The 22,662-nt window shown below is 44.3% G+C and overlaps 1 protein-coding gene across 5 annotated transcripts in view; it reads right to left on the bottom strand.

Annotated features, from left to right (window-relative positions):
- The window catches only part of ZNF827 (zinc finger protein 827), a 167,024-nt gene that overhangs the window by 74,487 nt on the left and 69,875 nt on the right, over positions 1 to 22,662 (bottom strand). For all 5 annotated transcript variants that reach the window (XM_072976163.1, XM_072976153.1, XM_015244140.3 and 2 more), the window contains exons 6-7: positions 4,072 to 4,311; positions 1,647 to 1,704 (exon numbers count right to left, since the gene is read on the bottom strand). In XM_072976163.1, the coding sequence (XP_072832264.1) occupies positions 1,647 to 1,704; positions 4,072 to 4,311 (298 nt within the window). The remainder of the gene's footprint in view (positions 1 to 1,646; positions 1,705 to 4,071; positions 4,312 to 22,662) is intronic.

Below are 22,662 nucleotides of genomic sequence, written 5' to 3'. Positions count from 1 at the left end.
AAGATTTACTCTGTGGTGTAATTCATGCTCCAGAATTCTCTGCAGGATCGACCTGGAGCTAGAATCCAGCTAAAAAACACATCCTTGCTCAGTTCTCCTTCCCTCTCCTGCCCCACTGCGTCCCTGTGGGTTTCTCTGCGAGCACGCCCTCAGTACAACACCTGCCCCCAGATCCCCTTTTGGGCTCTGCTTCGAAAGAGCCTGACCTGTGACATGTCAGGAAGCAAATTAAAATGAGCACTTATTATTTTCAGTCTGCCGTCTTTCAGTGTCTACCCCTCTGGCCAACTCCATGTATTTAGACCCACAGACACAAGCATAGATACTAAATAAATAGCCTTAAGATTACATGAAGAAGATAGGCAGGAATCTATAGTAGCTCACATCTCCTATTTGGGCATCAGGTTTAATAGACAGAATCACCTTTCCATCCCCCAGGCCCATTTCCCAACACAAGGCACAGACCAGATCCCAAGACTCGTTTCCCATTTGTGTACTTCTGTGCAGAGGCAAGGCTCACATCACCCTTGTGTTCTGTTAGAGGGAGGTTCTGTCCCTAACACGACTTAAACCCTGTGTGAAGCAAGCTGGCTCTGTTTTAACCATTGTTTGATATTTGATCATTCCCCAATTCCAATTCTTAGAATTAAAAAGAAAAAGCAACTCAGGTTAGGGTTCAAAGGAGCACCATTCACATGTCAGAGGATGCTCTAAGGTCAGTTTGCATCACATCCAAAAGAGAAATGCCATTGATCTTCAGTGGCAGGAATTAAAAACAAAACCAATCAACGGCTCCCCTAAGGAAGAATCTGAGTTTGCTCAGGAAAGCAAGGGCCCTTGACTTAAAGCCTTCCAGGCAGGAGACTGCCTCTCCTCTGAGCTTTTCCGCAGCGGTGGGGTCGGGGCTTGTTGACACTTGCCTGCCACGGGTCCGGCCCGGGTGGTCACGGGGGCTAGGGAAGAGGGGCCAGCTCCGGCCCGCCCTCTTCCATAGAGCAGCCCGCCCTGGCTGACCTCCTCCAACTGCCTTTGGCAAATGGAAAGCAACCTTACCTATTGGTGGTAGTGGAATCAGCTTTCCAGTAAGTTTCAAAAGCACTGTGTTTCTCTTGCTTTTTAAATGTTTGCCCTCCTACCAATGCTGGGAGCGAAAAAGTTGGGGTATCCCTGGTGATGACAATGACCTGCCCACAGCTGCACAGCTACTCAGGAAGAGAGCTGCAGGGAGAACCTAGGTCTGCAGATGGAGGGAGGCTTTCCTGAGACGCAGACCCAGCTCCCAGGCACAGCCGTGCTGCCTACATACACTCTCAAGTCACAAAACCTCTGCCAAGAGAGTAGTATCTCCTTCGCGAAATTATTGGAAGGAATGAAAAACAAGGGCATCAGGAAAAACCCCCAGAAGGTGACGCCCATTAGAGGTTTGATGACTGTGAGTGGCCTTCCCCCTTGGTGTCCTTTGCTTTCTGTATTGTTTCCACCAAAGTTCACAGACAAAACAGAGGTGGAGGGGTTGTGACTCTTCAAACCCAGTGGGAGAGAACGGTGTGAGGACAGCTGTTCAACACACAACGGGGGCCTGAGGGTCCCCACCGGGCAGGGCGGGGGTGGGGGCGGCGGTCAGAGGGGACCCCACAGCTGCCTACCTGGTGGTCGTCCGGACGGTGTTTTCTTTTGTGTGATTGTGCTCTTTGCTCACCTTTTCTGTAAGGAGAAAGCATGAAACGGACACCTCTTAGGTGGTGCTTACTCAATTCGCGTTTTTAAGGCTGCAGCAAAAACACCCTCAACATTTCCCTTTCTCTCTTGTGGTTTTCTTCTGGTTTCTTTTTAAAACATTCAGACCCTTCTTATCTTACCGGTAAAGACAGTCACCCAAAGCACGTCGGTGGCATCTACTGAAATAGTTTATTAAAAACCGATCCAAGGGGAAAGAGTTACTAACGAAGTACAAGTGTGCTGTCTGATTTTAATCAAGCCTCAGTAAGCGCACACACACACACACAGATGCGCACAGAGAGAGTCATTTCTCGTATATTTCTCCCCGGCTGAAACTTTCTGCTTTCCTCTGATTCAGCATGAAAACTGCAGTTGTGGGCAACCGTTCCGCTTCTGACTTTGATGATAACCTTTAAGCATTCTATATTGTCAGGCCCCTGTGTGAGATGGGATATAAAAACAGCCATAAGACCTCTGGGTGCGACAGGCATTGAGCGCTTGTTCTGATAAATGTCACGAGGGACAAAAAAAATATCATTAGACAAGAGGAGGGAAACTCTCCCTGACTCTGTCTTGAGGTCTGTATCTACCAGCTGTCAGAAATTATTTAATTAGCTTTCAGGAACACGAAAGCTCAACTCTGGCCTTCCCCATCCAGTTCAAATGTGAGGATTCTGCCCCGACTGTCACAGTGCTCAATGGCTTCTTTTAAGTCTTTGGAGGATACCTGGCCAGCTGGACAAGGGTTTCAGATTTCAGTGGCAGGGCAAGTGAAAAACTCCTCATCTTACGGGATTTGGAGAAAAATTTAAACACAGATTTATGCTGTCTGGTGCTTTTTAACACTAGCCTAAAGCTGCTGTGTGCCTGTTTGTGGGGACGACAACTTTCTGTCCACTCAGCGGTGACAATGAGGGTTAACTTGGATTCGCAGGCACGGTTCTTTCAGAGAGCAGGAAATCGGGGCTAAATGACTCGCCTGAGGTCACCTAGGCACTCAGTGACAGTGCCAGGGGGAGAACTCTCAGACACAAAGTTTTTAGCTGATAGTAGACCATGATAAGGTACTGTCAGAGGCAGAGACTTTCTGAAAAGAGCCACGCTGGCCTCACTTGTGCAAATCCGAACTGCCAAATCATGTTCAAAGTTGTATTGTCTTGAGAGATGCTTTTAGTTTGTTTTGAGAAAAAGAAAAGCATCTTGCATGTTAGAAGCTCTTTTGGAACTTGCAAAGGTCTATGTGGCCTATTAAGTTGACTGATGAACTGTTTCCACCTCTCTGGGCTCTGCACAAACACGGTCCTTGTTTGAGAACCAGAGACTATTTTCAGCATCGACCAATAGCTTCACAGCTACAGGTGGTGTCTGAGGCCAGTGAGAAGGGGGACTATCACGATGGCACGCAGATTCCAGCCTCTTTCCTCTTTTCTGGTATTTTTCTTAGAGGAGAAGAGTCAATCCTCAAATAATGAAGCATTTAATGGGTGTTTTTAAATTTGTTACCCATAACAAAATAGTTTATCAAATATTAGTAACAATTAGTACTGATGCCCAAGCATCAGTATGGGAGGCCAGTGCCTGACCAAGAACAAAGTATCTGTATTTCTACATAAATTTGAACCTTACGTGTCTATTTCACCCATCTCGATCATGGTAAAACAGTAATAGCATATTACATTTGACAAGGACAAAGAAGACGCAGCTTGAAATAGGTAACAAAGGGAACAATTTAGGTACTAAGACCCTCCCGTACTCTGTCAGGACGCTGAGCTGGTCATTAATTCTGACACTTCAAATCCCAACTATTCGAAGGAGAAAAAGTTGGTTTACAGCAAATGTTCTACTAAGGTTATACTTGGCTGGAAAAGAAACCTCACGGTTTCGTCTTTTGCTTTTCCTTTTCCTGGATTTTTTTTTTTTTTTGGCAAGATGCAGAAAAATCTCATTAATTCTGACCACACTAATTTGGAATTCACGGTAATTCAGTCACTGTTGGAGTACATTGAGGTTTATCTTTTGCACATTAGGAAAAAAAAAAGCTGTTAATCAGATCAACTGCCTAAACAAAATTAGAGGTGAGACGTTCAGCCCAGTCAACGGAGATCATTTGCACAGAATTGAATAGAGTTCTAATTTCAAATGATTCTTCACTATTTATTAAAGAAAGTTTGGCAGGAGTTCTACTTGGCAACATCTGATTAACTGTTCGTTGGAGTGGCAGTATACGTGTTCAAGTAACAAAACGGATTTCCGTCTAAAAGAATTTTATAACGCAGGTGTTTTTACTTTGTGACAGTGGCTTTCCTTCCAATGACTCCCGGTTATTGACATTTTTGCCGCTCGTAAACGTACCTGACAGTTGAAAAAGAAGCTCAGAAGCCATCTTCACAGAGATATCCTGACTGAAGAGGTTCCTCTCTGGGGGCACCCTGCCTTCTGGCAGCTTCTGTAAGGGTTCGGTTTTCTCTCGCCCGATTAAAGTGCTGTAGCCAACATTCCGGCTGGGTGAGATCGAGGCATGCGAGTCCTGGATATCAACCTCCATGGGTTCCTCTTTAATCTTCACCATCTGAGTGTCCTTGTAGCTTTCCGCTGCAAGCAGGTGAATGAAGAGGAACAAAAAACACCAGAGTTTCTTAATTCTGAACCAAACCCAGTTTCTGATCACAGAACCACGAGGACTGTGTCAGGGAGTTGTTTAGAAGAAAGCGCCCCGGGCACACTGAACACAGTTTGAAAAACTTCCGGTCGAGCCCATTCCGGTTTCTCGCAAAGGTAGGAAACCAAAGCTCAGAGGAATCAGGTGACTTGCCCAAGGCCACACAAACGGCAGCAGAACCAGGCCTAGGTCCCCAGATGCAGAACCAGGTGTCTTGACCAGGGCCTCCCGACCACACCCACACACCCCTTCCTCTCTGCCAGGCTGCTCCCAGAGCTTACAAAGAACATGGCAAACCTCTGTCCTTGTTTTATAACGTACCCAACTGCAGCGAATCAAACTAGAGCAAGTCTACTCAGACTACAATTTTCTCCCTCTATTTTTAAAGCTCTGATCAATTTTTTTTCCTTCTCTTCTGGGTCACCTAAATTAATAAAGGATAAGGAGGGTTGATTCAACTGAGACATTTATACCTTGCTGGGAGCTAGCTAATCCTCAAGACCACCTAGGACGTTAATTGCAGCCCACGGATTAACACTTAGAAAAACAGCAATCTTACAAGTTATAGTAGCCGTTCAATTCACTGACCGCTCTTGCTTTAGGTGTGGCTATTGAATGTTTGGTCTTTCGCCTGAAACATGCATTTACTTTGCGAGGCAGGAGCGCCTTTATGTGCACATGCTCCTTACAGCTAATGAGACCTTTGAAACAAGGTGGGACAATTAGCCCAGCCTTTGAGTCGGGTCACTTTAAAATAAGGCCACACTCTCAAATCAGCCAGTACTTATTAGTTACTATAGTGTCCTCTGCACTCCAGAAAACACAAAAACTAAAATGAACTTAGGTATATAGTTGACTGATAGATAGGTACACAGATAGAGAGTGGTGGGTTGAATGATGGCCCCCTCAAAGAGATACGTCTATGTCCTAACCCCAGGAACTCGTGAATGTGACCTTATTTAGAAAAAAAGGTATTTGCAGATATGATTAAGTTAAGGGTCTCAAGATGCGCTCATCTGGGATTATCCAGGTAGGCCCCAAATCCAATGACAAGTGTCTGTATAACAGAAGAAGACAAGACAGATCCAGTGGAAAAGGCCATGTGAAGACAGAGCCAGTGCCAGAGGCTGAATGTTTGGGTCCCTCCCCCCAGATTAATACGTTGAAACCTAATCATCAATGTGATGATTTTTAGAGGTGGGGCCTTTGGGAGGTGATCAGGTCATGATGGAGGAGCCCTCATGACTGGGGTTAGTGCCTTTGTAGAGAAGACCCCAGAGAGCTTCCTTGACCCTTCCTCCATGTGAAGTCACAGTGCAAAGTCACCTGCCTATGAATCAGGAAGAGGGCCCTCACCTGACCATGCGGGCCACCCTGATCCTGGACTTCCAGCCTTCGGAACTGAGAGAGGTACATTTCTGCTGTTTACAAGCCATCCAGTCTGTGATGTTCTGTTACAGTAGCCCGAACAGACTAAGACAGGTAGACTGGAGTTTTACAGCCACAAGCCAAGGATTGCTTGGAACCACCAGAAAATGGAAGGAGTAAGGAATGATTCTCCTCGAGAATCTTCAGATTTCAGGTTCCTGGCCCCCAGGCTCTGAGGGAATACATTTCTGTTGTTTTAAGCTACCAAGTCTGTGGTAATTTGTGATGGATGGATAGATGAATGGACAGACGGACAGACAGATAAACAATAAGAAACAATTTAAAGTAGGTGCTGATCTGTGAGACAAGAGATATACAAGGGAAAGTCTCTGGGCATATATCTGGAGGAAACTCTAATTTGAAAAGATACATGCACCCAAATGTTCACAGCAGCACTATTTACAACAGCCAAGACATGGAAGCAACCTAAATGCCCATCGACAGATGACTGGATAAAGAAGTTGTGGTATATTTATACAATGGAATACTACTTAGCCATAAAAAGAATGAAATACTGTCATTTGCAGCAACATGGATGGACCTGGAGATTGTCATACTAAGTGAAGTAAGACAGAAAGAGAGAAAAATACCATATGATATCATTTATATGTGGAATCTAAAAAAAAACACAAACTTACAAAACATAATCAGACTCACAAACATAGCAAACAAACTTATGATTAAAGGGTGGGTAAATTAGGAAGGGACGGGGGTAAATCAGGAGTTTGAGATTTGGAGATAGTATTATATATAAAATAGATAAACAACAAGGATCTATTGCATGGCACAGGGAACTTTATTCAATATCTTGCAGTAACCTATAATGAAAAAGAATGTGAAAAGGAATATACGCATGTATATGTATGACTGAAACATTATGCTGTGCGCCAGAAATTGACACAACATTGTAAACTGACTATACGTCAATTTTAAAAAGGGGGGAAATCTCATTGCTGTAAGCTGGGTGCTGAGAGGAAACTGTGCTTTCCTTGCCAAGTATGAGACAGGTGAAAATCGAGTACATGCACACTTTATTGATTTTCAATAAAGAAGACAGAGTGGTATTTTTAATTAAATGATTAAAATTAATACAACGATATCAGTAAGATCTTATGTAAGAAGTGTACTAATTGTGCTTTTTTCTTCCTGACACATTACACATGCTTCTCAGCGAAAATGACTTTTTTGTCAGCGACTAAACTGCAGGCAACTGTTATATTTCATTTAGATCCCTTCCCCCTCCCCCTATTATGCCAAGCTGTTTTTTTTTCCCTCTGCATGTCTGCGAAGCTCATAAAAACCAAGTCCATTGATTCAATCATGCTAAAAAAAAAAAAAAAAAAAACCAAAGAATATAAAGCTTTCCAAGTTACATGCCTGGCTTCTTGCCTTTACTTCCAGCCCATCTGATTCTTTCTTGGGTACTGACTGCATTCTCTGCCCCCTTAGGGATTTGGTGACCTGACAGCCATCCTGACCCTGACTCCCCTCTAGATCACTCACAGGTGCAGTCATGACACATGGGACCCTCTCCTCAAACTACTTAGTATTGGGAAAAATAAACAGTGTGGTCAGTGTCATGGATACATAATGATGTCTCTAAACCCTGCAAGTCATTCCAAGGCCCAAAGACAAACAAAGGAATACTAGAAAGGGATTCATTTAGTTGAAAAAAAAAATCTCAACATAAAGGGCAAAGCTAGAAAGAATCTGCTCCATCATTTATCTCCCCCAAGCCCACTTTTCCCCAGCTTTGCCCCTAGATTAAAAACCACTGGCTATTTGCACCACGGAATTTACAGAAATCAGTTTTTAAAAGCTACTTGGGATAATTTCAAGCATGATTTTTCCATGAAGTGCTCTCTACTCTTTCTTATGACAACTCTTGACCTTTCAAAAATGCACAAAACACTGATCACTGATAAAAGAGAAAAAACCTCTAGCATCTGTAATCTACCTGGTAGATTCCAGACTCACCGAAAAGTTTTCAAACTGACATCTCCATGGGCAAGTGAGACCTAATTCAATAAATATTTCCATAGTCCGTGTTTTTTCATGCACTAGCATTATTGCCAAGTGTTTTCTTGCTTTTTTTTTTAAAACAGAGTTTCTCAACCTGAGCACAATGGGCACTTGAAGCAGATACTTCTTCATTGGAGGCTGTGCTGTGCATTGTAGGATGTTTTGCAACATCTCTGGTCACTACTCACTAGATACCAGTAGCACCAGCCCCTAGCTGTGACAACCACAAATAACTCCAGACATTGTCAGTGTCCTCTGGAGGGCAAAATCACCCCAACTGAAACCACCGCTGTAAAGTTTTTTTGCCACATTCTTGTTGTCACCATGCCCCACCCCCTCCCTCATTTAATCAACACCCAAGGCAAAGAAGAAAGAAGAAGCTCTTGCCAAGTTCTAGCCTGGGCTCCTCCATGTACTCAACACCACCTCAGCCGGCTGGCCGAGGACGCAGGAGGCAGCCTGACTTGGGAGCGAGGTCTCTGCTACAAATCCTACTTGGTCCCTAGGGCCAGCTCTCTCCCTCTCGCTTAGGGAGCCCCAACATAACCATGGTTGAATTAATCATCCCCCTCACTCTTCGCTTTGACTCCCACCCCTAGGGACAAGTCTATGTATCCACGATATACTTTCCCAACATCCCCCTTCTCCGCACACTGTAGCTCCTTTTAGAATCTCTTCCTAAAATGATAGGACAAATATTAATCTTACTCCAGCGGCCTGTACTGCTATTTCCAGAAAGAAATTGGCACATGGGAAAAGATGAGACAGTGTTAACAATATGTTATGCCTGGGAGGTGGATTGTGGGTGACAGTTTACTGTAATGCTTATTTACATTTTTGTAATCTTTCTAGGATAAACATGGATATTTTGTCATTTACCTACATTTAAAAAAATGGAAAACAATTACATACGCCCATAAAAAGATGGTATTTCCTCTTTGGAAGTCTAGTTCAGATCAGAGTGCATGCCTCGTGGCCTCGGAAGAGCTGATTTGTGAATCGGATAAGCCCTGTTCGTACTCTGCTTGGCAACAGGAGGGAAAAAGCAATGGGGGTGTCACAATACTGTCTTTTCTACCGTCATAAACACAATATATAGCAGCCAGCAAAGGGGATCATTTCATTCATCAGTCTCTTGGTCATTCTATAATCTTTTTTTTAAACATCTACTACACACTAAGACGCTAGATGGATGATTCTTGGGGTTCAGAGGTAAGTAAGACCTGGTTCTTGCCCTCAAGAAGCTTAAATCTAAATGGATGATCAGACAAGTATAAACAGCCCTCCCATACAAGAAGTAAAATTTAAATACAGTGTGGGAAGAGGGGTCCAGGACGACCGTGGACCAAAGCCCAAAGGTGGAACTGTACTCTCCCTGGGGGGTTCAGGGACCATCACGGTGTCTGTTAGGCTGAAGCGCCACCAGTGAGAGGCAGAGCTGGTTCCCTGAACAAGCAGGACTCCCAGCATGAAATCATAAACACAACGCTCTTTTTGTCTTCCGCTGTCTCTTTAAACCTGTCCAGTAGGAAAATGTTCCTCCCTGTTCCCAGGTGAAAACCCAGGCAGGCCCATATCCTGGTAATTCTTAGATAATAAAAAGCCTCACAGCCCTTGAAGCAGCAAACATGGTCTCGATTCACAGTCCAGAAGGCCCAACCCACGGGGTAACCCACAGCTCAACCTTTCTGTAAAGGTGACCTTGGTTTCCCCCTGGAAGGGTCCACAGGTTGCCTGTAATTTGGGGGAAATGGTGTGGTGGGCTCCCTCCCCACTTTCTTGCCATCTCCCCAGCAATCCAGCTTCCCTCTCAGACCCTAGGATTAGAGGAGGGGGAGGGAGGGGAGGAGACGGGATGGACAGCCCTTGTCTCGCTGTCCTGTTCCAGAATGGTTTCACCCTCTTTAGGCCAGCAGACATTTCTCTCCTGGGATTCACCCACAGGGTCTTCGGAGATCTTGACATTGGAGGTGCTCACTCTCTAAACTGCCTCGACCTGGTTGAATGGCCTCTAGCCTGGGCTCCCTGATTCCCTCCACCGCCTCAGGCACCCACCTGTGGGCATCCACTTGAGCTGGGCGCAGGGACCACCAATTCTCTAGGCAGCCCCACCGGACAGCCCTGCAGACCACACCCATGTGGACCCTCCTGTGGGAACCTGGTCCACTCGGAACCGTGGGGAACGGCTGCCTCTTATTTGATCAGACAGAGAGGCCCCCACCACGGCACAGCAGGCCACTCTCTTCTACTCAGACACCAAGGCAGTCTGCCATCTCTCACCCTCCAGATCCTAGGCCAATGTCAGGCACGGACCATGAGGCTCCCAACTGAGGAAAACACAAGACGAACTTCCAGATGGCATCTCTCAAGCCGTGGGCTCTAGATTTGGGTTAAGAGGCTGGTATCCCTTCCCTCACCCTCCTTAGCCTGCAGTTGGGGAATCACAGCCTGGTTCTCTCCAAAAGCCCCTCGCCCCAACCTTCATAACCTCTCACGCCTATTCTCTCTCAATTTGGCCAAGAGGTCCAAGAGTTTGTGTGTTTTGCGGGGGGGGAGCGAGGTAAAATATCCATAACATAAAATGTATCATTTTAATTATGTTTGAGCGTCCAATTCAGTGGCATTAAGTATGTTCACACTGTTGTGCAGCCATCACCAGCACCACCTCGAGAATTTTTCACCTTCCCCAACTGAAACTCTACCCATTAACTCCCATTTCCCCCTTTCCTCAGCCTCTGCCAACCAACATTCTCCTTTCTGACTCTAGGCCAGGAGTTTTTGTATTTTTTTTTCCTAATTCTTCAAGCTGTAACCTTGGTGCTGAGGCCAGATCTTCCGTTGAACATACTGTCTAATAGAGTGTCAGGTTGCACTCCAGAGAAATAACTGGAGAGGCAGGTAAGGGCAGAATATGGAATCTCAGATGCTGGACCAGGAAGACTATCCTAAATGAGGAGCCAGCCACTGGGGGATTTGGGCAGGGGAGCAACACAATCAGATGACATCTTGGCAGGGGCACTCGTACGGGATGAAGGGACCGGAGGAAATGGAGATGGGGAAATCGATGGGGGGCTGATGGCGGTATTGTATCATCATCTCCAAGCAAAAAGATGATGAGGGCCTGGACTGAAGGTCATGAGGGTAGAAAAGACTCACAAGATATTCCAGAGGTTGAATGTAGAGGAATTGGTGGTGGACAGTTAAGAGTCCGAATCAAGAATGAAGAGATGAAGGGACCTTCATAGCAGCATTATTCACAATAGCCAAGACTTGGAACCAACCTAAGTGTCCTCTGACAGATGAGTGGATAAAGAAGATGTGGTACTCATACACACACACACACACACACACACAATGGAATATTACTCAGCCATAGAAAAGAATGAAATAATACCATTTGCAGCAACATAGATGAACCTAGAGATCATCCTACTAAGTGAAGTAAGTCAGACAGAGAAAGACAAGTATCATATATCACTTATATGTGGAATCTCAAAAAACAGTACAAACGAACTTATTTACAAAACAGAAACAGACTCACAGACATAGAAAAAAAACTGATGGTTACTAAAGGGGAAAAGAGAAAGGAAGGATAAATTAAGAATTTGGGATTAACAGATGCACACTACAATATATAAATAAGATAAACAACAAGAACCTACTGTCTAGTACAGGGAACTATATTCAATATCTTGTAATAACCTATATGGAAAAGAATCTGAAAAAGAATATATATATGTACAACTGAATCACTTTGCTGTACAACTGAAACATTGTAAATAATGTAAAAAACATTCAATTAAAAAAATAATAATGAAAAAAGAATGACCTGACCAATGTGAGAGTAACTGAGAAGAAGCCTTATGTATGGTCTGGATAAGAAGGAGGTGAGATCTTAAAAAATTACAACTCTATGACTTTTCAGCCTTGGATATTTGGAAAATGCTGCTATTAAGAGTAGAAAAAGAGAAAAGCTGGGGAGAAATTCGAAGGAAGATTTTCAGTCCTGTTTTGCCTAAGTACCTATGATCCCTGCAGGAAGTAGAGGTCGTGATGGTTTATAGGCAGTAAGAGAAGAGCCACCAGTGACACACAGAGTGGAAGGGACTGGGTGAGATGAGCAAGGGAGGGCGAGCAGAGAGCAGTGGATGGGGAGGAACTGTTACCATAGACTCCTACAGAGAAGGAAGAAAAGCAGCAAGAAGAGGTGGAGAGGGAGTGGTCCAGCACAGCCTGCGGTGGAATGCAGGGGGCGGGGGCAGAGGCCCCGCCCACTCCTGCCATCACATGGAACAGCAGCACAGTGACTCCTCCTCTTAGTCTCTGCCCCATAGATGTCCCAGCCCCACGCTCCCTGCAATACTGAAATATCCCAATTGCCAAATACATCCCACCATTCTTCACCTTATTCCCTTCTTAAATACTCCAATAATGTCCTATACAGATTTCAGAACTGTGTTTTGAAATTTCCCCTCTGTAAGCGGCTTTCTTTTATCTTCATCAGATGACACCCTTTCCCTCCTTTGTCCTATGTCTAGATTGTACAGACCTTGCTAACATTATAGCTCAATGTGATTATTATTTAGATTCATTTCCGCTCTGCACTGAACACCCAGGGAGAGCCTGGTTCTGATTCATCTTTCATCCGCCAGACTTCACACATTTGATAAGATTAATCTCTGTCTGTCACATGCATCACCTGAGGCAGGGCACACAGTAGGTGTGCTGTTCTCCCTTCCCTGACCCCTCAGTCTGCCACAGACACTCAGCCACGCTATGAACTTGAAACAAAACACGGAAGGACGCAGCACCGGCAGTGGCACTGAAATAAACAATAATAATTGGCCATTCCCTTTCTGGGGGCTATCATGGTCCTGAGCTAGTGTTTTTGAATAACGAGAAGCTTAAAAGAGCCTCTAGAAGCAATGCCAACGATGCCATCTGGAAACAGTTCATTTTTCTGGAGTGACATTCCTGTCAATCAGATAAATTAAAAATCTTTAATCTCCAACTTTGTTATCCTCAAAGATACAAAGTTCTGGGATGGGCGCAAAAATGTGGCCCAGGTATGAAAACTAATTCCTGGAGGTGTTGGGTTTATTCCTTAATACTTTGTGAAAAAAAAAATGCAAGGCAAACGGACCAAGGGAAGCAAAACAGACGACCAGGAACGAGCAGAGAGCCTGCCTGGGAACATCCGCCTCTGGGAGCGCCTGGCTCCCACGGGCACCTGAGGAAGACGAGCTGCTGCCGTCTCCCTTGGCTTTCTCTTGCTTGATTCTGTCCTTGCCAGAATCAAGATGGAATGAAGAGCTGGGCTGGGTTTCCTGGGTGGCGCAGGGAGAGACCAGGCCCCAGCGCTACTCCAACAGAAAAGGAAACGTTATTCCCCAGCAGCTGGACACTCTGTGCCAGGCTTTGTGTTGCTGGAGCTCAGTGACGTGGGAAGGATGCAGCCTCCCAGCAGGCACTCCCTCCCCTGACAACTGGAGCTAGCCCTCAGCGCAACACGGATGAATGCAGCTCCGCTCTTGCTATGAAAATTAAGACCCTGATGCCTGGATGCCCGAGTGCTTTTCTTCCTTCCCTCTTTCTTCCCCTACCTTCTCTCTCTCCAAGAGCCATGCCGTCAAACAGAAGCACTGGCACACTGAGACAGGCCTTAAGTTCTCTGAAGGACTCAGCTGGGACATGCTTCTCCATGGGAAGTTACATATTAAACTTCAGTGTCTCTACAATGTGGCCCTTGATTCATTCTTACAGCGTCCAGAGTATACTCGTCCTCAGTGGGGAGAAGTTCCCCAGTCTCGCTCTGAGGAATGGAACCCATGCCTGGGGCTTTTGCTACATCCCAGGAGAGGCAACACAGGCTCCTACTGTCCTTGCTGGACACACTAGTCATCTGTTCCTGGGGAAAAGGAGAAGGAACGCTCTCCATGAAAGGAAACAGCAGTGCAGCAATTTTCTCTAGTTCTAACCCACAAGAACCTTCAAGAGCAGCATTTTCCACCTGCCTCCTCTCGGAACAGCAGAGTGGGAGACTTACAAGATGCATGGCCTCCAGACTTGAGGATAAACAGGCACAGCTGAGGGCAGGGCTGATAAATGGTGTGAGGTATGGAATTGAAATTTTTCCTCCTTAATTAAAAAAAGGGGGGGGGGCGACTGTATTTTTCAACAGAAAAGCCTTACAGTGAGCTCCAGCACACACACACGCACACACACACATTTTACTCAGGACCACACTGGAGTAACTGAGCAAACCATGAGACCAAGCCAGTATCTATGAGGAACACATGCAGATATCTGCACAAACTTAATTAATTCATGAAACCATTCACTACATTAAACCATCTATTCCAAGTGGTAAAACCGACCTTCACAGTAATCCAAACATTAAGAGAATTTTGTTTAAAATGATGCAACTACGAAGGAGGTTGTAGAGCGCGTGCTTAGCATGCACGAGGTCCTGGGTTCAATCCCCAGTACTGTCATTAAAATAAATAAATAAACCTAATTACTCCCCTCCTCCAAAATTTTTTTTTAAATAAAAAATAAAATAAAATGATGGAGCTAGGTTTTTTCGTATGCCCCTTACCTTCTTTCCGCCCCCTCCCCACACACATACACACGCACATCTTTTAATTTCTATCACAATTTCAAAGATATTTTATCAGAATTGGCCTTTTGAACTGGATCACCAAAACCATAAATGCATTTGCATTTCCTCACTCTAGCAGTATACCACCTGGCGACTAGGAAGGAGAAGTAACAAAGGTTGAAACAGTGAGCTATGCACACTACAAATCACACTTAAGCGGACAGACGTAAGCAGGGGGTCAAATCAGAAACAATAAGGAACACCAAGTGTTCCGTTTTATTAATTCTAAATCTGCAAAGAACCAGTATTCCCTAAAAAAACGGAACTCAAACTTTAAAGCTAATAAAGGCTTAGTGAGACCTGGAAGTTCCCTTTCCAAGATCCAAGAAACAGATCATTTTCCATCAGAGCAAAGCACCTGCAGTTCATTCTTCTATTCATTTTTCAATGACTCTGCATCCCCGACCTCGGCAAGCAACGAACGCAGGAGGTCCTTCCCTGAGCTGACATAGCTGGACATTTGCTAGTGCGTTTTCAGACCGGCCACAAAACTGGGCCCCGAGCTGCAGCACAAGTTTTGGACTCAATTCAGGGTATGACACTGTCCGGCGTTAAACCACACGGTGGGGGGGGGGGTTCCCTGACGTAAAGGAAGGTCCCTCGGAGTGGTCACGTGGAATTTGATTACAAGTCAGAAGACATCCATCCCACATCACAAATGCTGCATTTGATTTCACTTTCGTCCAAATAACAAGAATTAAAATCCTCAGCCACTGGGGGCTCTGGGAGATCAGCTTCTCCAACCAGCAGATGACGCGGAAGGGCCAGGCATTATCTGCTGAACTCTGAGTGTCCCGGCGTTAGTGTAAAACCTCTCCCAGCCGTCTTGTTTTCTTTTCATTTCATGATTTCACTAGAAATCAGCTAAAGAGGTGCATTTAAACTGCATGTCTGCCATTTGGTAACACTCCAAATGATCTCATTTTTTAAAAATTAACCTATTTTTCATCTCATGTGCGGAATATACTTTTCTTGTCTCACGTTCAAAAAAGGAGGAAAAAAGGAAAAGGGTCAATTAAAGTATCTGATTTAAACTTAAAGCTATTTAACATCATTATCCTTTGCCATTTAATAAATCTATGTCCTGTCCACTTCATCTGCTGTGATTAATAGGCCTTTCTGTATCCTTCTATGAACCTGTGTGCAGGAAGGGTGGGGAGTGGGGGGAGTATGCAGGTAGGTTTTAAACAGAACTCCTGAGAGATTTAGTAGAATCCCTGCTGACATAAAAAATGACCAAAAAGCAAGGTCCATCTCTGTCTGGCGATGGGTTGGCCTCTGCTGGATGCTCCACGACAAAGAAGATGAGCAGAAGGAGTCCTGGGAGAGGATGAAGCCAACAAAGTCTTATTTCAATAACTGAGAGTTTTACCAAACTTTTAAATATTTTCCACTAACAGATGGTAAAAGGGCTTGAGTATATGCAGACTAGTTTAAAATGCTTTTCTTAGGTGGTGCTAAATATTACTGAATCGTGTCCCAAGGAGATCTCTGCTGAGGAGCCCTGGCTGCTTCTCTGGCATCGGTCAATGTCTCTAGCAGGCAGGGGAGGACTGGTGGGGTGGAGCAGAGAGCAGAACAGCACATAAAGAGAGAGACGAGGACCCAGGGGCCACCAAGGCTGCATACGGGCAGTGGCAGACAGGGTGGGAAGAGAACGTAGGCTCAGGCAGGAGAGGGTGCCGTCTAGTTCACCTCGGCATCCCCGGTGCCCCAAACGGGGCTTGGAAAATAACAGGAGCTCAGTAAATAGTGTTGAATGAATAAGTAAAAGGAAAGAAACAAAAAGAGCACTGCAAAGAAGCAATGGAAAGCGATGATGAGAAGTAGAGAAAAAGCTAAAAGCACGGGGTTCATTTAACCCCCAAGAAAGCTGTACAAACTTTTGCCAAAAATCAAAGCCCTAACAGCCAATGATACACGAGCCTCCGTGTGCGATGGGGCCCCGTCCCTGGTGCCAGGGAACAGGAGCATCTGATGGTGGGAGATGTTCCCTCTGGGCTCTTAATTCCCCACACTCCTTGGAGACACGAAATGCACAGATCGCCTCACGATGCACTTTGGCTGTATTTCAACCTTCTTTTCTAAATGTTTTTAAAATAAAAGCAACTTCCAAGTAGGGTAAGTGACTCATTTGAATGGCTCTTCCTCTCCCTGTTCCTGTGTCCTCTCTAGCCCAGGTGGTAAAGAGCAACAGCACAGCAAGCGGGGGCAGGGGGACAGGGAGAGGGGAGCCCCTAACTGAGAAGCAGGTCCTAAGACTTCGGCCCTCCCTGCTACACATAGGGTGAGGATTCAGCCCCGTTCTTTCTAAGAAAGATGAGAAAGAGTCAGATCGGAAGAGTTTTCTCATATGAACGACAGAGAAAATACCTTAAACAGTATTAGAGTGGAATTTCAGCACAAGCGATGGAAAGGAGAAAACCTTTGGTCTTGATTAAATTATCCTGAGTCCCCAGTTTTCTCCTGCATTCCACAGCTTAAAAAAAAAGTGCAGGAAAAAAATTATCTACATATTATCCAATATATTGGCTACATAAGCACTAATGAATTCCAAGTGAAGATTCCTACCCATTTATTTATTTTATTTTTTAAAAATCGCATATATGTTTTATTAAGTGCACACATAAATATTTCACTTGCTCTGGAGAGATTATAAATGGTACTGATTTTTCTTTGTAACTTTTTTTTCTTTTCTTTTTTTCAGTGGAGGTACTAGGAATTGAACCCAGACCTCGTGCATGCTAAGCAGGTGTTCTACACTGAGCTCTACCCCATCCTCCTCCTACCCCTATTTAAATGCAGAGTGAGGGACAAGGATTCTGCTCTCCAGATACATCCCGCAAATCACTGCCATTTCACCGTTAGTCCCTCAGCTCTGCTAAAGGTCTCTCGCCCTCTCCACCAGAGGGCCATTGGGATAACTTTGGTAACGTGTGTGTGGACCACAGAAAGCTTGCCCCCTTGGATGCTCTGACTTCAAAACAGTAGAAAGACCCTCTGGCAGCGACAGCAGGGGAATGTGCGTGTATGCTTAGGTGGGTTTACAGAGCTGAGGTTGGCAGTAGCAGGAAGTAAAGGAAACAAGTTCATGATTTGTTCTTTAAACAGTGAGTCCCACCCCTTGATTTTGGATGTACGAGAAAATGCAGTGGGTCACGTGTCTATTCTATCATGGTTTCCCCGCTTCTCCAGAGGTGGAAGTAAGGAATACAAGCAGACGGCGAGCCACGGGAAACCAGGAAATGTGCTCAAATCCAGCTGCCAGCCCGTACTTAGAAAATAGGAAGTAAATCAACTCGCAGCACAAACTCAGGATGGCCTAAATATGGGGCATGGGGAGGACACATACATGCGTGGAGTAAATAGAAGACTTATTAGGAAGGAAGACCAAGGATGTCACAGGCAGGTCCTCACAGTTTGATGATGAGAAAATACCACTTTTCAATCCCTTGCCTTCCTACAAGAGCAACAGAAGTCTTAAGGGAGAAATAGTCTCTCTTCAGAAAAGCTTTCCACTCTTGGGCTAACATGGACACTTCCCTGCTCAACGGAAACTGGCCCCACTGCTCCCCTCTCAACCAGTGTATCTTCCGATGCTTAATGTGGCTGATCGGCTCGGGTACCACCACCCAGGGAGCCCCTGCTCAGTGGGACGTGGCCACTCCACAGCAGAGAGAGGACTCCCTTCTCCAGATGTGTGATATCAGCCAGTACCCAGATAGGCACAGAAGCCATGGGGTTTAATTACAGATGCAAATGTTCCCCTTCTTTGACATGAATAAGTTCAAGGTGAAAGGTTAATAGTGTGATGGGAAGAAAAGCCACCGTGCGATGAGAATGCTTTAGATCTCTCCTTGAGGAGCATGACCGTGTGCTCTCCCTCACAAGACCACCGCATGGCCAGAAAGTCTGACGGGAGGGACCATAACAAGCTAGAGTGAGGTAAGAGAGTCTAACGCAGTGAGAAGGTACACAGCTTCTACGCGGCAGGGAAACTGGTCCTCTTGAGTGAAACATGGAACCGAAATGTTTCATTGGTTACTCAAATATCTGCATCCACACTACAATTGGCTCCCCCAGAAAACAAAGCTTCTGAGGGGGGAAGGTCTAGCTCAGTGGTGGAGCATGTGCTTAGCAGGCACAGGGTCCTGGGTTCAATCCTCAGCACCTCCATTTTAAATAAATAAATAAATAAATAAATAAATAAATAAATAAACCAACCAACCAACCAACCAACCAACCAACCAACCAACCTAATTACTCCCCCCTCACAAAATTTTAAATTAAAATAAAAAAAAAAAGAAAGCGTCTTCTTAGAGTTACCATCATCAAATAGTAGTTAGTGATGGCCTCTCTGTGCTACCATTTGTGTTGTGGATAATGTCTGAAATAACCTAATACGAAAAAGAATATATACATATATATGTATAATGGAATTGCTGTGCTGTTCACCAGAAAGTAACACAACATTGTACATCAACTATACTTCAATTTAAATAAACAAACAAACAAACAAACAAATAAATAAATAAAAGTTTTAAAAAAGAAAATGTTGGTAGAAATTTTTTTTTTAATTTATACCAGAAAACAGAAGACAACACAGGAAAACAGAAGGGCAGCTACACCAACTGTGAATGCATTTCTTAGAGGTCATTCTTAATTCTTTCGCTGAGTATTGTAAAGGATCTGGTACCCCTCCGCCACGCCCAACCCCACCCTGCACCCCTGCTTACAGCCCTCCCCTACCCACTACCATAGTCAAACCCCCTTCCTTCCCCAGTCCAGCCAAACAGAAGAGGAATCTGTAACGAAGGTGGAGCACATGAAATTCCTTTCTGAGTTCTTGCCTGGTTTCTGGGAACGCAGGCCAATACAAATTTTCCTTAACATATGAGCGATGCAGCAGAGATGATCATAAACAAGAGCCTTTTGAGTCGGCCGGTCTGAGTCCCGGCCTCAGTGTGGGAGGTGGAGGAAGCCGGGTCAAGACAGCGAAAGGGTGGCCGAGGGGCGAGAGCTCTGAGGGGAGGAGGAGGCACTGAGGCGCTGGCCTGGGGCGTGAGCCAAGGAGCCCCCATACGAGGCGCGGGAGCAGCAGAGCCACTCGGGTGTACGGGCTCAGGGATCTGGAAGCTGAGTATGGGATTTCAAAATAAACAGCAGGGCATGTATTGGTCAAAGAGCAAGGGTGGCACCAGTTACGGTGGAGCTTCTGTGAGAAGCAAAGCCCTGCTTCTCGCTGGGAAGAGAACGGCCCTTCCAGAGCTGCACCCAGCGAGTCCCCGCTCTGCCCTGTCTAAATGATCGGCTAAACAACACTGAGTACATCCTCTGAGCTTAACAAGACCTACACCTTCAAGAAAAGAATTCTCTGGGTATACAAACAGGTCACATTTTTATCTTATTAAAATGATCGATTCCCTGTTTGTATAAGAGAGCCAAACAGATCCAATTCTCACTGGGTTTCAAGTGCTAAAAAAAAAGAGGCTAATTCCTTATTTAAGATTTAACTTCCCCAGGTATGGATTTTCTGTCTATGTGTATGTCTATATAGCATACATATTTGTACACACAGGTATATCCTGAGAGCTGTTTAGCATATATATGGTAAAGAGGAACGTGATCTCCTCATTAGTTGTAAACCTACTGTCGTCACATTCATTATAAGCCATCTAAAAAGCTGACATATCAATATTCTTTGGCATCAGCTAAAGTACGGAATGCTTTAGCAAACACAGAAATCAGAGAGGTCAACTCCACCATGGAAGTATTTATTCAATAGACTAGGTTTCATAGGCTTTGCATCTGAAAATTGAATACAGTGCTAATACAGGTAAAGACAGGCTTTCATGTTAATACTAAAGAAGTCTGCATTTTTTTACCTAATTTCTGGAATTACGGAAATCTGATAATTCCCTAATTATCCAAGCAACAAGCAACAAAAGAAAAGAGATAAGTTGGTTTATATCAAAACTAAAACCTTTGGTGCTTCAAATTATACCGTCAAGAAAGTGAAGGGACAATCACCGAGAAAGGAATTGCAAATCATACATCTGACAGAGACTTACATCCAGAATATATAAGGAACTTTTACAACTCATGAGTAAAAAGATAATTAAAAAGTGGGAGGACTCGCATAGACATTTCTCCAAAGAAGATATACAAATGGCCAACAGGCACATGAAAATATGCTAAACATCATTCGTCATCAGGGAAATGCAAATCAAAACCACAATGAGATACTAGTTCACACCCAGCATGATGGCTATAATAAAAAAGAGAGACAATAACAACTTTTGGCAAGGATGTGGAAAAACTGGAACTTTCAGCCTTTGCTGTAGGGGATATAAGATGGTACAGCTGCTTTGGGAAACAGCTTGGCAGTTTCTCAAAATGTTAAACATAGAGTTACCATTTGACATGGTAATTCCACTTGCAGGTTTATACTCAAGAGAAACAAAACATATGTCAACCCAAAAACCTGCACAGGAATATTTTTATCAGCCAAAGTTCGACAGCAATCCAAATGTTCAACAATGGATGAATGGACAAACAAAATGTGATACATCTGTTTTATGCCACGTGTAAAACTAGTGTTGGTATATCCAGCCCAATAATATCCAATGGAATATTATTCAGCCCTAAAAAGGAATAAAGCACTGATGCATATCACAACATAGGTGAGCCTTGAAAACATTATGCTAAGAGAAAGAAGCCACTACATAATTACACTCACTTGGAATGTCTAGAATAGGAAAATAATATATTGAGACAGACAGATCAGGGGCTGGGAGGGTACTGAGGGTCGAGGGTGGTAAGGAGTAACTGCCAATGGGTACAGAGCTTTTTGGGGGGTGATGAAAATGTTCTGTGATTAGATGTAATGGTGTTTGCACAACTCTGTGAATATACTAAAATCCATGGAATTGCACACTTTAAATGGGCAGATTTTATAGTATATGAATTATATCTCAATAAAGATGTTTAAAAAAAGCAATTTAGAAGTTCCCTCAGTTGGAGGTAGGGAATACAGCTCAGTGGTAGGGCTCGTGCTTGGCAAGCACAAGGTCCTGGGTTCAATCCAGTGCCTCCATTAGAGGGAACTTTTTTTTTAATTAAAAAAGAAAGCAAGTTCCCTCGAAAACAGAACAAGTGAAAAAGAGCATTTTTCAATTTCAGACTGCCATTTGACATTTTTATGCTTTCAAATTCCTCAGTACCATGCATCTGTCAATGTGATAAATAGACAACATCAATAAAATAAATAAAACACCTTTTTTTAACTGATACTTCTAAATTACTCTCAAACTCTTTTATAGCTTTGCTAACATGTCCACCTGCTCACCCTAGGAGCGAGCTCCAACTTTGAACCGGATGGAAGCAAGTAGAACCACAGAACTAGGTAACACCAAGCCTCCCAGGTTCTGCCCACCATTCAATTAAATAACTAGGAAGTGAGGGAGGGGAATGTGAAATAACATTAATGTAAGACGAAAAGCCTGATTTTCCATCCTTGCAGATTATTGCCTTGCAGATTATTGCAGATTGCCAATTATGACTGAAGTCAGACTGAAGTCACAGCTTATGCAGTTTGCTAGACTACAATTTTCCAAGGGAGAAATACCAAATAGATGACTGACTTGGTTTTGCCCTGAGAAGTTATTTAGGTAAAGTCTCTCGTTTATCTCAAAGAGTTCTCTGGAATAAAAGAGCCTCCGATGTGATCTTTGATTTGTTGGCGGTTGGGGTGGGGAGCTTTTTCCTCCTAAAAGAACACACACACCACCCAGGAATAATCAACACATTTAACAGCAAAGAACATTGAAAAAAGTAGTATTATCTGAGGCTCACAACCAAGACTAGCTTGATTCATCAGGCACATGTTCCCTTCAGAAAAAGGTTCCCAGTTACCATTATTTCATAATAAATTAAAAAGAATCAGAGGCAGGGGCAGATGTGCATTTAAGATAGCTTTCTTCTCTGTCAGCTTCAACCTAATGCGCTCTTTTCAGATGGACAAAACTTACTTCTCCAGCGAACCATTTCCTCGGCACCGTGCTTCTCAAAACCTAGCTTTCAGAATCTCTTCCAGCGCTTGTAAAAAGAGAAAAACCTCAGAGTTTCAGCTGGGTCCACAGGAGGCCTCACGAATTGGCATCTCTATCACTTC

Source organism: Vicugna pacos, chromosome 2, assembly GCF_048564905.1.
Source record: "Vicugna pacos chromosome 2, VicPac4, whole genome shotgun sequence".
Lineage (NCBI taxonomy): Eukaryota > Metazoa > Chordata > Mammalia > Artiodactyla > Camelidae > Vicugna > Vicugna pacos.
This window is presented reverse-complemented; position numbering and strand designations above follow the sequence as displayed.